This window comes from Spea bombifrons, chromosome 4 (genome assembly GCF_027358695.1).
Source record: "Spea bombifrons isolate aSpeBom1 chromosome 4, aSpeBom1.2.pri, whole genome shotgun sequence".
Classification (NCBI taxonomy): domain Eukaryota; kingdom Metazoa; phylum Chordata; class Amphibia; order Anura; family Pelobatidae; genus Spea; species Spea bombifrons.
Window position 1 is genome coordinate 51049699 of NC_071090.1, and position 17310 is coordinate 51067008.

Consider the following 17310-nt stretch of genomic DNA (forward strand, 5'->3'; position numbering starts at 1 on the left):
AACCAATTGCTAACAGTCTTGTTTCAGTATTGGCCAACTATGGAAATCATTCTTAAATTGGTATCCTGTACATGTACCAATAAAATATTTTTATGAATCCAGATTTTGATTTTTGTTCAAAAGTACCAATGTCTTTCTCAGAAATAAAACTGTAATGTTACCAAGTTAATGCCTTTTTGTGTCCCGTGGTATTTGTCTTGTTGTTAAATATGTACGGTGTGTCCTGAGCTATTCATTTACCTGTATAAATGGAGTTTACTTGCTAAAGCAGGAGTTTTCTTAAGCTTGAGATGCCTTGTCTTGCTGACAATATGGTGGTCTCCAATCTTCTACAGTTGCACTCTACCAAGGGTTACTCAGACTGCTTTCTTTCCTCTAGCCGATGGGAAGCCAGGCTCTTCTCAGTCCCCCTCTGAGGACTTGTCTTAAAGGGAAGACATTAGCCAACTGGCCAGCCCACCCTCCCCTCTAAAGAAAAATCTTTAGGGAGCCAGCTGGCACTGTGGTATTCCCAGATCATATAGAATCATGTCCACATATAAAATTATGATGTCAATCAGAAGAACTGCAGACATGATACGGAATTTTTTTTTTTATCCAGTGCTTATCCTCCAAAAGGTCATTACAGTGAGGAAAATATATATATATATATATATATATATATATATATATACCATCAAAGAGAAAAAATATAGACCTGTTGAAGAGCATTTCTGTCACCTTGGGCACAGCATACAGCATGTGAAGCTCATAGTACTGATGGGACCCAGAGGGAGAGAACATATGGAGGTCAAACTGATATGCTAGTTAAATACCCACCGGTCTCAATAAAGATAGGGAATTAATCTCCCCATACAACCTCACAAATTAATAATCCTCTCACAAACCTGCTAACATGTGACATCCGGCACACGTCAAATGGTTTTACGGCCCCTCTAACCAGGGTGTAAACTGATCAAAGATGCTCTGACTGATCTGTATCTATTAGATCTGTTAGTCTGGCTGATTTACTGCTGAGGACATTCTCTAATACCTCTGTGTTTGTTTGACCTTTTTGTAAACACATGTTTTTGTATTCATTCTATTTTAGCTTCATTAATGCCCGAGGAAGGGACAACTTGGTCTTGAAAGCTTGCAATTAAACTCTCAGCCAATAAATGCTATCATTTAAACTCTACTTGTCTCCTGTCCTGTTTTTCCACGGCTAACACGATACAAACCTTTTGAAAACATAAATGGCGCAAGGATGTTCCTACCACCACTGAATGAATGAGTGCCCAGAACCGGTCTCATTGGGCTTCCTGCCTCCCCAAGTGTTTCCCTCTTCTATAATTGATGCTAGCCAAAAGGCAGACATTAGCTTTGGATTTATTACTAAGGACCAACCAGTAATTTCCGTCCTCACAGGACTGAGCTGGCCCTGCACACTGTATAGCCGAGTCACTCAGGTTAAAGTAAAGAAGTGTTGTTTAAGCATGCATTATGCAGGGCGGCCAAGGCATCTTTTTACAGGAGGTCACTGGGGTCCCTCTTTATAATTTATAATAACACGACGTTAAATGAAACGCACCAGCAAAGCGCTGCTTTGGTGAATGAGATAACGTCTGGCCCGGTAACTAGGCCTGCATAAAGCGCCTTAGAGTTAAGACCACTTGGCTTTCTTCAGTGGCATCCCTGGTCATTGCAGAGGCCCGGCGGCATAGACTCCATGGGGGTGAGATCATCCCCCCGCCACCCGCTGCTTGAAGGCAGCCCGGCATTCCCCGTCTGCCCGAGTGTTTACTCGAGTGTCCCCAGCTCCGCCCTCCGGATCCAGTTTGTGTAGTGAGGTCCCGGAAGGAAGCAGCTCTGCGGCCGGGGTAGTTTGCGGAGAGCCCGCTGCACTAAGGGGCCTGTTGCCGGGGGTGGGTGTGTGTAATGCGGCGGCAGGTGGCACGGTTGGCCCTGCTATGCTTGGGGTTCGGCCTGTGCTCACTGCTGTACGCCTTCGCTCACCGGGAGAGCGGAGCGTCCGAGCCGGGGGAAGCGAACGTAGCACCGCCAGCTTGGAGAGCAGGACTCCGGGCAGACCCAGGGCCCCGGCAGCCGAGGTACAGAGGGCAGCGAAAGGAGGGGGGGAACCGCCGATACCCCGTACTGTGTGCGGCTCATTTACTCCGTGTACATGCAGCGCTGCGTACAATGCATATGAATACACCGCTATACGGATCTATAGCATGCATGTCCTGTGTTCTGTGGGGGTTTAGGCCCATTCCTGTAAGGGGATGAGGCAGACCAACGCATTTTTACTAGGCCGCTCTCATATTGTAACGATGACCCAACCAGGAAATATAACAAGGAGGGTGCTGTTATTATTTATTGGGAAATCTTTGCCTCCCTGCTTATGTCTCCGAATGTGAGTAGTAGGGCAAGATTTGGTGAGCAAATCTGGATGATTCCTTCATGTGTGAAACACGCGTGATGTTAAATCTGCCCCGAAGACCGCGGGCTGGTTAAGGTCTGAGTCTTTACATCAGGAAAAATGGGCAGACTAGATGGGGCCAAACGCTTCTCATCTGCTGTCAAATTGTTTCTGGGTTTCCATAGAGACAGACAAACGTCGCTTTATTCTACCCTATTGGGCTCCTACTCCGGTGTTCATATTTTATAATACTATGTATATAGTATAGTATGTATAGCCAGGAGATGTGTAAAGGCAAAGAAAAGATTTATTTACACTGGAGAGAAATCTGTGATACTATTAGTCTATGCACCTATGTATAAAAGTGAAATAAACATTGTCAGGGTGCACTGTATCTTACAACGCTGCATTTCACTACCTGCCAAGTAGCCCTGATGTCATTTGGACTAATATATATATTGACACTTCATACTTTTTGCCATGAATGCCCACCCATGACAGGACTTGCCTCTGATGAGGGCTGGCAGAGCCCGTACTGCTTGAGCTTTTCCGGGTTATTTTTCACTCGAGGATATAAGTCATTATGTTACGAAGTAGTGTTTATTTTTAAAAATTCCTTTTTTTCCTAATCATCAAACATTACAATGTTGCTTTTCTATGAGACACTTGTGCCAGTTTCTATGCAGATGTTGCTTTTAAAGTGATGTGCAAACTGGAGGGTCATTTGTATCACCTCTTTTACGTTTGTTGTACATTTTGTTAGCGGTAACAACAGTCATATGGGTTCATTCATTAAAGAGGCAGCTCTATTACTTCATTATTCATTGTGAGGGGCCAACACTGACAGATCTGTCCTGCAAGAATATCTGAGCTTGCCCGGTGTAATGTATAATTCGGTGTGCGAAAACTTTAAAGACATCTGGTTTAACTGTACATTATACAGGGCCAACCAAGCTGTTCCTGCCGCAGAAACTCACTGGGGTTGGCTACTCAAAATGTATAGTGTAGTCAAGGAGCTAAAACACAACTCTCCCTCCAGTGGATAGACCCCCAAAGCGTGCCTGCGCATAGCATGCGCTCAGTCCTACGACACCTTGCTTGCGTATGTTTATTCATATGTCTAAATCTTAACTTCTCTTTATAAACCTATAGATCTAGAGCGACTCCTCATATGCTGGCCATGTTTTTATAATTTAGCAATCATGTTGGTCACTGTGATTGATGTGTGAGCTTTAAGAGGATCTGTCAGCCTTATGTTGCCCACACGTGGCCTGTGAGGAAAGGAAGTGTCAATAGTGTCTGTTACTGTATGGTGTTAGTGTGTGTAAATGTATGTTGGTATATCAAATAGAAAAAAAGAGATGGAGTGCCTCACACCTGAAGATATTAGAGATTATAACAAACAATCCAAATAAATAGAGAATTTCTTCAATATAATGTCTTCTGTGTCTTGTGAACATAAATGTCCAGATAATCCATGAAAAAGAAAAAACATAGACAAATAGTGCTCTCCATTTAGAAGGCTTCCTTAATATATAAAATACTATAGATGTCAACTTACGTTTATTGGAGCAGTAAAAGCTGCTAATATTGCAGAAATTTTACAGAAGCCATTTTTAGCGATTTTTATTTCAAATAGAGGGTGACATCCCAGGGTTAGCCGCCACTTGATGCTCAGGAGAAGTCATTCATATAAAATAATAAAGTGGACATAGTGCAGCTTGAGCATACACTTTTTATTATAAACCTTAAAATGTTATGCTTACTTTGAAAAAATGAGGCACAAAGGAAGTATATAACATAAAGCAGAAAACTGTAAAAACGCACGCTCCTCCTCGTCGTGTGACGTTACCAGCCGACGCGTTTCACCCCTCCCTCGGGCTTCATCAAAGTGCATGGCAAGGTTAGACAAACCCCAGTCATCAGGTTGGGTCATATATGAAATTTAAAACATGATTGGGGACGGAAAAAGGTTGCCTCCTAACTTTTGTGGATGGCTCTCAGATCCAAGCCCAATTTGTTGATCCAAGCCCAATCAATGAGTATTTCAGGATTTGGAGTGTATTGCAGCCTCTGTAGATTGGTGCCGTCAGTCTTGGTCTAACAGCTGAAGCAACAGCCTGCCTTGTGAATACCACCCTTGAGCCTTTAAGCAAACATCCTAAATGGCCGCTTGTCTTCTGTATTGGATCAGTTGGTGCCATTAAAAGTGAATCTATTTGCCTCCTAAGCAGTGTGAAACATCTGTCACTGTAACTGTATATTATTTTCAGGTGTTAACCTGTCATTTATGGCCGATTGTATTGCATGGTCAACGTAACTTCCGCTTTGTCCAGACTGTTTCATGCTTTATTTTCTACGGCAGATGCGATTTTTTTCCCCATTTATTTATTTATTAAAAAGGGACACTCCAGCCGTCATATGAACTTTAATGCATACGATAGCTGAGCGGTCCCTTTATACGTATGTGCTGTCGCTTGAGCTAATGCGTGTGGGAAGCATTTACTTCTTCCCCGCCACTGCTTTCTGTGCAGGAAGTGCGATGTAATTACCTCCAGTCACCTGCAGGTGGCAGGTTTGTTCACAATCCTACAAGGTTAGAGAGGGTGCGCTTTCCTGTCTCTGATTGGCTGCTTTATAAGGACCAAACGGTTCTTATCTGCCATCAAATTGTATGTTTCTACAGTTCGATGCCCCTGGATGTCTCGCACAAAGTAAAAGTTAATATCACTAATGTTTCATTTTTAGCACAGTTTTATTTTTACTATAAAAACCCTGTCCCCTAAGTACCCTCACACTTGGTGGGTTAATACTGGCCTCAAGTAAAGTCCCAAATTACACTGCATGCTATAATTGGTTATTTTTCAGTTCTATTATCTTAGAAATCCTACCTCGAGCCCTTCCTGTATTGAACTAAAAATAGTTACTATAGTTGTCTATAGGAAATACTTTGACCTTCCTGATTAGAAAACCATGTTTATTATTTCTCATGGTGTTAAGACATTTTTATGTAATTGCAGACTAGACAAAGAATGCATATTAAAGTACTCAGAGTACGTGATAAAAGCAACTGCCCTCCTCCGTAGTCCTAGTGTCCGTGTTACGAATTAGCTGCTTGAAGCAGCCAGTCTGACTGACGGTAAATATATCATGTGGCAGGAGATGTCTGGCCAAGTGCATATTATGTATGCAACATAGATAGGGTGTGAGCAAAGGGGTAAATGCATAGTGTGGGGGGGTTCTGCACAACCAGCCCTATGCACTTGTGAGGGGGACACCACATTCATTCTGCGTTCGAGTGTACCGTATATGATGGCTTGAGTGCCCCTTTAAACACACAAGAACATAGATGAAGATTTCGGACTTCCGACGTATGGTGCACCCATATGACATTTTCTGTGATCTATACATTGGTTCCACCAGTCACACTAGGGCTCCATGCACCCGACCAAGAAATAAAGTGCTTTCTAAGTACTGTAATATGCATGGTTTACCTGATTGGGGGGGGGAAGAAGTGTGGCCCTCTCAGTTGTCCGACTTTCAAGTGGGTTTTGGCCAACGATGAAATGAATGGGAGCTCATCTTTGCAAGGCAAGATATTGGGCGACGGGGAAAGGGAAATTGGGCGATTTGGGAGGGTAGAGGATTCTGATGAATCCCTCCAAAGAATTTTAATTTAAGTCAGACACAGCTAGATTGTCCCTTTCTGTAAAATTAGCATTGAACATGCTTTCTAGTAGTTCTGCCCCTTTTTGTAACACATAAGGCTTGCATTCTTTTCACCACTGATGTTTTCATGCAGAGACGTTTTCAATGTAAATGAGTGCGTATATTTGTCTGAATCGACTCAATACCCATTGGCTGTATGTATAGAATACACGTAAGCCCTTCACAGTGACATTATCCCAGGGATATGCAATGGTTTTAAAGGTGATGGCTCTGATGTGTGGCAATAGGAGAACCAAGATGTGATTTTGTTTTTGTTTTTCCTTCCATGATGCTCCACTCAAACTCACACACTTGTAAACACAACTCTACCTACAAGTAATAGGACCCAACAGTGTGTATGGATATATTTATACAGTCAGTGAAATCTGACAGCTCCGCTCCCCAGATGGTCCTCAAAATGCTGACGTCATTCAGAATTATTAACCATCATTTGGATATGTGGGATTTTCTGTGAAATCTGGCTTGCCAGGGGTGCTGGTGAATTAAAGTTGCCCACATCTCAATAAAAACTTGATTAGGTGCCATTTATTATTTTTCGTATGACTTTAGTTGCAATTATTAGCGTTTTGTTTTGCCTCAAATGTGACTGAAAGGAAAGCCCTCATTCATGTGCTTGAGTTGTGTTAACATCGTAGAAGTACTCCTGTATGCAAGGTTCAATGCATGTAATAAATGTTTAAACTGCATGTAATCAGCCAGACATTTTGTATCTTATCCTGTCAGGTGTAAGGATTTCTCTGGGTCTTTCTGGAATCCGTATTGGATGCTGCCCACTGATGTATGTGGAAAGGACTGCTTTTGGGAAGCTGCTCTTAGGTAGGCCCTGCTGTTTCCGCAGACACAATATAGCCAAAAATTGCTGCCTGGATTTTAGGTACTCCATGCAGACTAATGCTCCATTACTAGGCTTAACTTTATGAAAGCATACTTTTAGATTGTATAAAATACCTTATTGCTATAATAGTGACCCTTCTCAGTTACAAACACGTCTGAAGCCTTTAGAAGAAGTGTCCTTCTCTGGGCTTTTTGGATATTTAATGAGGTCACAACCACTAAATGACAACACACAGAAATATATCAATGACCTAGTAAAAATCCACATACATAATATTCTCGTATGAATGCACTCTAGTTATTGTAACGTAATAACATCTGGTTTGTTGGAACAATGTATTTCATCTTCTTGTAATCCGCTATTGACTAGATGATACACTTGCTAAGGCCATCTGGCACAGACCGTCCTACAGTATGAAACCAAAGGAGACTGCTCATTAGTATGTAGTCTCTTCCATCTCACTGTTTTTCCATGTTAGCTCAATAAAAGGTATTAACTCCTTCTCTGGACAAATGCAACTATGTCTATTTTCTCTATGCAGCAAATTAACTCATTGAAAGGGACACGTTGGTGCCCTACCAACAATGAATGCATATTACTTAAAGTAATTTGTAAGTAGCTAAATGTGAATTATTTGTACTTTGTACCAGCTTTTGTCCTGAGAGGGTGGTGACATTCTAGACCCTGGGACCCTTGTGCAAGCCAGCACTAGAGCTGAAGGTGAATATCCCATGCATGCGCTTTGCCGAGCAGAAGATGTAACACATCTTTTGCAAGGCAAGTAGCTGGGGTCAAGGAAAGAGCATTGAAGGGGGATCGTGATCAGTCCCTCTCGGAGGGTCTATCCAGCTTATGATGCTCAAACTCTTGTTTGGTTCGATACTAGCCGTTGTAGGTATTTCAAAATAGCTAAAACGCGTTTTAATTGCATGCACCTTCCCCCAATGTGTATTTTAATATTGGTTAATGTGCTTCTGGAACCCAGAAAGATGCCAAGCTGCTGTTGTGCATAGACATGCATGGCCAGGGCTGAAAAATCATGGTCAACCCAGACATATCACATAGTAGTAATGACTGGAATGAACTTGGAAACAAAAGATGGAGACCTTAAAATACCGATATAGAAGATAAGTAGAAGTTACAGCAATTATCTAATTATCCCCTGCTGAATTACATATGGCTCAAATGAAATCAAGTGTGTATTGACTTCAATTCTAACTAAAAATAATATCTGTCAAATTTATGCTGAGCCTTTTTTGGAAACTCCTTGTCTTCCCAAAGACCCAGTCTGTCGGTGGTGTGCTCTTTACACATAAATATTAAGACTGTTGACAGCTTATGCTTCTAATGGTTGCCTTTTGCCGTGCAATCCAGACAGATCTTACTTATATACTGTATGTAATGCTTTATTTTGTACAAAGCAGGGGCAATACCCATACAGGTTAAATGCACATTTTCTGTAGTACATAAACCCTGTAGGCAATAGCGTGGGAAGGGTTCGTAGTGCCAGTTCTGATACAAAGTGCTTAATGTGGATCAGTCGGCACAACACGTTATTTTTAGGCATGCAGCTATAACCGTAGCAGCAGCATGAATGATTGCAGTCTACGCTTCGCATTTCATATTAGAAATGGGCTGCATTAGCTTAACATGTTTTTCCCTTAAATCTAGCTGGAGCTACCGTTCTCTTCAGTAATTAGTGAACAGTGTATCTCCTACATCCCTGGCCACCTCTTTTTAATATTCATTCATTCGCAAATATAACTGTGATGAACTTAGTTTGGTAAAGCTTGGCAGCACATTACTTTTCTCCTAGGTGGATTTGGTTAAAGTAGTGCAATGTGTTGGCTAATGGGTTTGGTACTGATGTTCTTACTCACTACTGTCACATTCTATTCACTTTACTCATCTTGTTGATATTTTAACACCTGTGGCAGCTCTTGACAAATCTTTGAAGGCATGTATCCTAAAAGAATTATTTTGTTTGTGTATTAGAATCCTGTGGGTGGACATCTTAGTATTCACTTAATCATTCTTCTTCAAATATAATATTGCTTGGCATGTCAAAATTGATTGAGAACTAAAATATTTGATGACGGCGTTTCCTTAAAGGAGAAATCCCACACATTGAATATGAGTTTATAAAATATTTTCTTCTTTATTTTATTAAAATGTTTACATGATATTCCACTTGTGTTCTGGCTCCGCAGGATCCCTGTGTTGATGAACATGGAAACAAAGAATTTAGAGGCAGATAGAACCATTCTAGTCTGCCCATTTTTCCTGATGTAAAGACTCAGACTTTAATCAGTCCTTGGTCTTCTCTTAGATACATGATAGCCATATACCTATCCCATGTCTGTTTAAATTCCTTTACTCTATTAGCCTCTACGGCTTCTGATTAGAGGCTGTTCAATTTATCTACCACCCATTTATCTAACGTGTTTACGTTACATCTAAACCTCTAGATGGCCCTCTATAATTTGTTGCTCTATAGCTGCCTCCTATATAATATAGTTAAATCTCCCCACATTAAATAAATGGTTTATGTAGGCCAGCTCTGGTGCTTATATGTATTGTTTGTGTTTTATTTACTTTGAATGCATTAAAGCGCATAAACTGTGAAATGGTGCCCCCCAGTGGCCAATATTATACACTCACATTTGAATAGATTTAACGTGTTTTTAACACACAAGTGGATGGCAATATATAGGGCCAGGTCTTTATTTACTAAATATTCTACATATCACTGTACTATACGTGGTTAGGCAATTGTTTTATTATATTCACTTGCATCTCCTTTGTGTCTGGGTTCATGTACTCTTTGAATCTGTTGTGTTATATACAAGTGCATTCTGCGCAACATTTCCACATTTGCTTAGTGAGGGCATCAGTGGCAATTGTGTATGTATGTATATGTACACACTTGGGTATACTTAAGGTGTGTTACTGGACATGATGTCCTCTGCGGGTACAAAAGGTAATAGGGTTGGTAACACAGGAGATGCGTCTCGATCTTATGAGCTCTGAAAACAGAACGATTTGGCTTCTTAAGAAAAATACCTTGAGTATTATACATGAATACACAATGGCTGCGTAAAGACCGCACACCTAATTTGTAATGCATTTGTAAAACCAATTGTGCTCCAAAATGTCTTTGAAGAACCTACTTTAATGTTTCTGACTCTCTAACATTAAACATCTAATGTCTTGACTTGACAGATTGCACGTTCCCACCGAAGATGTTACCAACTCAATGCATTTGGCCGTCGTTGCGTGTGGCGATCGATTGGCAGAGACTGTTACGATGCTGAAATCTGCACTTCTTTTTAGTAAAAAAGCGCTTAACTTCCACATTTTTGCAGAAGATCAATTGCACAATGATTTCAAAACTATTGTAAGTAGTCTAAAATGTGTGTTTTGGTTTTTTTTCCCTCCTGCAAATAGCCGGGTGGCACAGGGAGAGCAAATATATAAAGAGAATTCTGATGAATCCCTCTATGCTTTTGCATGGGGTATAAATGTAGAAGTTTTCATAAAAAGACTTGTGATCTGACAGAGAAACAGAAGAGCATGATTGTGCACACGTTTTGACTTACTGTTTAACTCCTCTGGCATGTAAATTGAATTAGCAGAATTTCACACGTATGTACACATTTCACATATAATTATCAATGTGTGGCAGTGAAAAGTGCAGCCTGCCAAACAGATCTTGCACCCAAATATGTGTGCTGATATCTGCTAAATATGTTTTGAAACTACCCATTTTCAAGCACTTGTGTCAAAGACTGACACTTTTTTTATTATGAGGGCTGCTTCTGAGACAGAGCCAAAGCTTTAACCTTCACTGCACAGCACAAAGTTCAGTGACTTTGAGTCAGTTGGCAGGGCTTTATTTTCAGTTTAGCCTTTTGCCTTTTGGAACACAGGTACCATTTTTGACCATGCCATTAGCACCGAAGAGGGTCTATCTCTACTTTTATTTGGAGTTCCTACTCAAAAATTGGCTAATAGCGACAAGGCCTCCCCTCAGGATTGGAGCAGACATTAAAACATTCCAGGAAATCTTGCAGGTCAGAAGAATAAATGTAATGTCACCAGAGGACAAGATAGTCTCCAGTCCGTCAGGTACAAGCCACCTGCAGTGGGCCAATCAAAAGGCGTTTCTTTCAGGACAGAGGTGAATTTTTTTTGGACTGGAGGTGAGCTTAACTCCTTGCGGGTGAATGCCGTCTTTTCAGAATAGAAGACAGTGTTTCAGACTATAGTATGTATGTATCAGTGGGCTTTGGACCATCCAATACAAGAACTGCTGCACAAACCATACTTTGAAGGGGTGCCCGTTCTACGGAGTACAAAACCAGACTACTTTTTCGTTCATTTTTGGATCTTAAAGTTGTGTGGTAAGGGCATTTCAAGATGGTGTTAGTCTTTTCTGTAGTCCATTGTCTTGAGAAAAGAGATTTGATGATGCTTGTTTACCCATTAGGGCCACAATGGGAAATAGATTTGATGGCAAAAAGATTGCATAGCTATCCCGCTTTAGGTTCCTCTGCAAAGAAAAAGCAACAGCTGTATTTTTGGACACAAACAGCGGTTTTTGTTTCTTTGTTCAACAGATGGCATAGGGAAACCTTTGGAAACCTCCAATAGTAGAGATTTTTCTGTGAACCCAAGACAACTCTCTGGTTCCCAATACTGACACATTCCAACCAACAGTGTTGTGATTTAATCGCCTAGGCATCAAGTCTGCTATAAATATGAATTGACAATTCATATAAAGCACCCTTGAATGTGGAGGTTTCTGGGGATAAGGTGTATTTGGTCATACAAAGCAGGTTGTGAGTACCTAACACTTACTCATACAAGCAGCTCTTTACATTGCCCTTGTTTTAAAGAGTCTCCTAAATACTTATGGCGTATTTTTTGACGTAGATCTGGCTTTTGTCCTGACAAGATGGACAGAAGTCCCTGCAGTCCTGCTGCCCACATGGATTAAGGGAAAATACAATTTATAGTAACAAAACCTCCTTCTTTGTGTTTCTTCCTCTTACAGCTTAATAGTTGGACATTTCCGAGCAAGTTCAAGTTTTCTCTGTACCCGATTACCTTTCCTAAGGAGAATGCTGCAGAGTGGAGGAAACTGTTTAAGCCTTGTGCATCGCAAAGACTTTTCTTACCGGTTAGTATTCATTCACTTTCATTCATATAAGTGGACTTGTGTCCTTTCATTCAATTTTGTGCTTCTGCTTTTATTATGTGTAAGAAAACATTATAAAGATATATTTATCTGTAGGCATGGTAGACAATCAATTGTAACTCTGACCTTGCTGATTAGCATTGAATCTTACCCTCCATCCCACTCCGTAACATGCGTGCTAGCTGCCTACATTTTCACTAATTGATGAAGCTGTTACTATAGTTTTCAAGAACGATCAGCTACCAACAGAGTTTAGTGGTAAGATTGAAAATTAAACATCTTAAAAGACAGATGCTTAAGCAAAGTATAGCTTTAAAATATAAATAAAAACTTTGTACTTTTTTTTTTGTTGGTTCTAGCTGATTCTCAATGAAGTGGATTCCCTTTTGTACGTTGACACAGACATCCTTTTTTTGCGCCCAGTGGATGACCTTTGGTCCTTTCTGAATGATTTTAATGCCACACAGATTGCTGCTATGGCTCCGGAACATGAAGAACCACGCATTGGGTGGTATAATCGTTTTGCCAGGCACCCTTATTATGGAAAAACTGGCATTAATTCAGGTGTTATGCTAATGAATATGACTCGTATAAGGAGGAAATATTTCAAGGTAAGTTTATTTTTCTTTCTGTCATGTATGCTCCTATATCATGCCAACGGAGGACCTATAAAGCCCTTTTAGATCTTGTGACTCCTTTAGCACTGGAACTTTTTCTGTAAAGCAAGAGGTGGGTAGAATATTTGAAAAATACACTCATTTGAATCATTTTCCCGTATTTAATTATTACAATGTTGTTTTTTTAGGTAATTATATCCATGTGGGTTTTTTTACTTTGGAATTAACAGTCTGAGGTCTTGATAATAGGGAGCATTTCAAATGTTGCTTAATTACATCTCCCGTTACTGGCCCTGTAGCTTTGTGAGCAAAGGGTGCAGTACATATCTATCACCAGCAGGTGTCTCTTTTGACTAACGTAGAGGAGACTAGTAATATATGTGTGCTTTGTTTTAGAATGACATGACAACCGCACTTTTACGTTGGGAAGATATACTTATGCCATTGCTTAAAAAATATAAGTTAAATATTACGTGGGGTGACCAAGATCTGCTAAATATTATATTTTCCCAAAATCCAGGTAAGTGACTAATATTTTGTTTCATTGTCGATATCGTTTTTTATTCCGTTTTTCAAAATTTTTAGCACAAACACCTAAAATATGAAAACAAAAAATAAGAGGATTAAAGAGAAAGCAGCATGTCTTTTCTACACAAAGAGAACAGGCCTTCCCCATCACATCTCCCACCTTTTAGTTAGAACATCTTCCGGATACTAGCCCCCCTCCTCAATATACTTTTTATAAATTTTAAGTGGCTTTAATTGGTAGACTCCAGTAATACACCAGACGGCACATGCACATAGCACTGGTTTTAGACATATTGAATTGTGCTCCAGTAACCAATCATTGTATCTTTCTGCAGTGACTTACTCCTACAAATACGACAGTAGGAGGTTGTGTATGTTTGATTCGGGTTAATGTGTAACAATGGTGACACAATTTTTTTCCCCTCTCGCTTCCAACCAATAGAAAGCCTTTTCATATTCCCCTGTCAATGGAATTATCGTCCCGATCATTGTATTTATGGAAGCAATTGCCGTGAAGCAGAGGAAGATGGCATCTTTGTTCTCCATGGAAACAGAGGGGTGTACCATGACAATAAACAGCCAGCTTTCAGAGCTGTCTATGAAGCAATCCGAAATGTAAGGCACTATGTACTAATTTCTCTAATTCATGGTATGATCTGCTTTATGCCACAATGTGCACAGTTCAGTAGCCAAGCAGAGATGCGATCCAATGAGTTGGTTAAGGACTTTAATATATCCTCCTGTGATAGGTTAAATACGCTATATGACCAAAAGTATGTGGGCACCTGACCATTGCATGTATGTGAGCTTGTTGGATAATCCCATTCCAAAACCATGGGCATTTGATATAAAGTTGGACTCTACTCTCTTCTGTGAAGGCATTCCATAAAATTTTAGAGTGTGTCTGTGGGAATCTTTGCCCATATGGCCAAAAGAGTGTTTGTGAGGTCAGGCACTAATGTTGGACGAGAAGGCCTGGCTCACAATCTACATTCCAGTTCATCCCAAAGGTGTTCATTGGGGTTAAGTTCAGGGCTCTATTGAGGCCACTCGAGTTCTTCCACACCAAACTTGCCTAATCCATGTATTTAATGGACCTTGCTATGTCTACTGGGGAACAGTAATGCTGGAATAGAAAAAGGTCTTCCCCAAACTGGTACCACTAAGTTGAAAGCATAGCATTGTTCAAAATGTCTTGATATGCTGATGTATTAAGATTTCCCTTCACTGGAAGTAAAGGGGGCCCAGGCCATCCCCTGAAAAACAGCTCCATACAGTTATCCCTCCTCCACCAAACTTTACAGTAGGCACTATCTCATGGCATCCACCAAACCCAGATTCAGCCATCAGACAGGCAGTGAAGTGTGAATCATCACTCCAGAAAACATGTTTCTACTGCTCCACAGTCTCGGGTGGTTGGAGTTAAGATGTTGGGGTGCAGAGTTGTTAAGGGCTCTGTAGGACAGGGTCAGAAGTTTCAATTTGATTATGAAGGGTATGGGGAGCCAACGGAGCGACTGACACGGTGGAGCAGCAGATTAGGGACCCTGACAGAGAAAGACAAATCTATCTGCAGTGTTGTGGATGGATTGGAGCGGTGAAAGGTGGGAGACCAGTTAGTAGACAGGATATCACAAGGGAGTGCATTAGTATTTTGGTTGTTTCTTGTGTGAGGAATGGCTGAGGTCGGGAGATGTTTTTCAGGTGAAGGTGACATGATTTGCTGAGGGATGAAGGAGAGAGCAGAGTAAAATATGACACCAAGATGTTGAGCTTTCGGTAATGAAACGCCACCCATGATACAATTCCAGAAAGACAGTCTGTGGGACGAGTTAGAGAGGTTGAAAGGTCAGGAGAGGAGCTATAGACAGAGCCTGCCTTAGGCGTCGTGGCGCCCTGTGCGGACTACTCCTCTAGTGCCCCCCCTGCCCCTTCAAACTACCCCCCCTCTGCCCCTTCTGAGCCCTGGGGAACACTAACAAATAGGTAAAGAAGAAGAGCAAGTATGGCGAAAGAGGTAAGATCTGAGCCAGGAATTTGTGTGACTGAAACAGGTGAACTCAATAATTAGGAGGGGTGTCCTCATAGCTTTGGTCATATAAAGTAAGTTGTACTAGGTCTTATAGTGTAAGATTGATGTAGCATAAGAATGTATTTGCTTGTAGGGCTGAACAACTAATCGATAAAATTGATAATCGATAATGAAAATCGTTGTCAACGATTTTTATTATCGATTTAATCGAATCGATTTTTATCGATTATAAAAAGAGGTTTTTTTCAGAGCAAATGCTCTGAAAAACTCCTCTCCTTATATAATCCGACCTCAAACAGTGTCGCAACTCACACCCAAATGTGTAAGGCAACTTGGATTCCTTAATAAATCCGAATCTGTCTTTTACACTAAGTGTGACTGCCTGTGTTTTATGCATCCCCAGCTGTGTGTAAATGCCAAGGACGATATCTCATACTAGGATACAAAATCTACTGTGACGAGGACATAAACATATGCTATAGATGTTGTTCCCCACCCCTTCCCCATTCTTTGACCTTTATTCTTTTCCCTCACTTGTCTATTTCTTTGGTAGACTAATGTAGGGAATCGCCTGTCATTCTAAACTGATTCCCTTTGGGAGTACTATTCTAACTTTGGTTATTTGCCAACTTTTGTAGAGGTCTTTACCTGAAACATATGCAAGGTTTTCAGCTAAGCCGATCTAATTTCTTTCTTTCAGCCTACAGATGAGCCTTCCCATAAACAATTTATTACATTGAAACCCATCAAAGAGTTGTAAAGAGCTGTGTTTGTGCTCATTGTAATGTAAAAGGCTGCCTTGTATATAACCTTCAAAAATCAATACTATATCTTAATAGCGCTATATAACTGGCTGTCATGTCGAAGTAAAAATGAAAAAGGGTACTTTTGGGGCTGTGAGATTACATTGCACTGTCAGAAAATGTTTCCATAAAATGCTTTCTCCTTCACTCCCTGCGAATACTCAGAGGAAGTAATCAGCCCTGTCTGCGTCTCAGCACACATCTGATCTCGCCTGTGCGTTCCATCTTTAATGTTTCCTTGTTTAACTCCTGTATGCGATATCTTCATCTAGCGTGTGAACTTGATGGACAGTACATGCGCTTGCAGATCTCCCCAATTACTGTTCCGTCACCTACTGTGTTTTAGCTTTATATGTATAAAAAGTATGATCACAGTAAACACTTTTCTGCATCCCGCTTTTCATCTCTGGAGTTCCCCTTCATGTGTTCTGCACCTGACATGTGTCAGATTACAAAAATTACCAGTTTATGTGGAGCAGTTTTGAACAAATATTAAAGCTTGCAAATGATACTCCAAAAACAAACCTATTGCTACTGTGTTGTACTTAGTATTATTAATAATAATAATAATAATAATAATAATAATAATATTATTATTATTGGAATTCTGAAAGTCATTTATCGGTCTTGTACAATATTTAGAGAAACATTACTTCTTATAAATGATATCTCCTCTTTTATCATCTTTTCACAGTATTCATTTGAAGATGATCTGATCCGCTCCTTATTATATCCATTAGAACTGGAACTGCAAAACACTATTCACACCTACTGTGGCAGGATACATAAACTCTTCACTAAGCAGCTGACAAAGAGCATTGAAGATTTCTATACAAGGAAATCAAATGGAAGGTGATGCCTTCTGGAATGCTTTATATGATGTTAATTAAAGAAAACTGCACAAAGGAACATGGATTGAAATCATCGTATACTTGCATTCGGAAGACACGCTACTCTGTGTAACATTTTCTTCTGGGATCTAATGTGCCAGTACGTCGGAAATGAAGAAACTCTTTGAAAATGGCCTGCTGTGCTTCTATAATACCTGCATTATGAGCCATTGTAGTTTATAAAAGTGCCAGTGTTTTTTTTTTACAATATATAATGTTTTGTAGCTTGTATTTAAGCCAAACAGTGCACATAGTATATTTTTATCTTAAAGCAT

The 17310-nt window shown here is 40.4% G+C and overlaps 1 protein-coding gene across 2 annotated transcripts; it reads left to right on the forward strand.

The window, feature by feature from the left end:
• Positions 1–1829: 1829 nt before the first annotated feature.
• GXYLT1 (glucoside xylosyltransferase 1) lies at positions 1830–17233 on the forward strand. Of its 2 annotated transcripts, XM_053463385.1 has the most exons (8): positions 1830–2090; positions 6854–6946; positions 10188–10362; positions 12022–12147; positions 12525–12776; positions 13179–13302; positions 13753–13925; positions 16840–17233. In XM_053463385.1, exons 1-8 carry the CDS (start codon positions 1918–1920, stop codon positions 16999–17001), a joined length of 1278 nt encoding a protein of 425 aa, XP_053319360.1. In that variant the 5' UTR covers positions 1830–1917; the 3' UTR covers positions 17002–17233. The 2 variants fall into 2 exon arrangements, with proteins under 2 accessions (XP_053319360.1, XP_053319361.1); XM_053463386.1 differs by lacking the exon at positions 6854–6946.
• Positions 17234–17310: the final 77 nt, after the last annotated feature.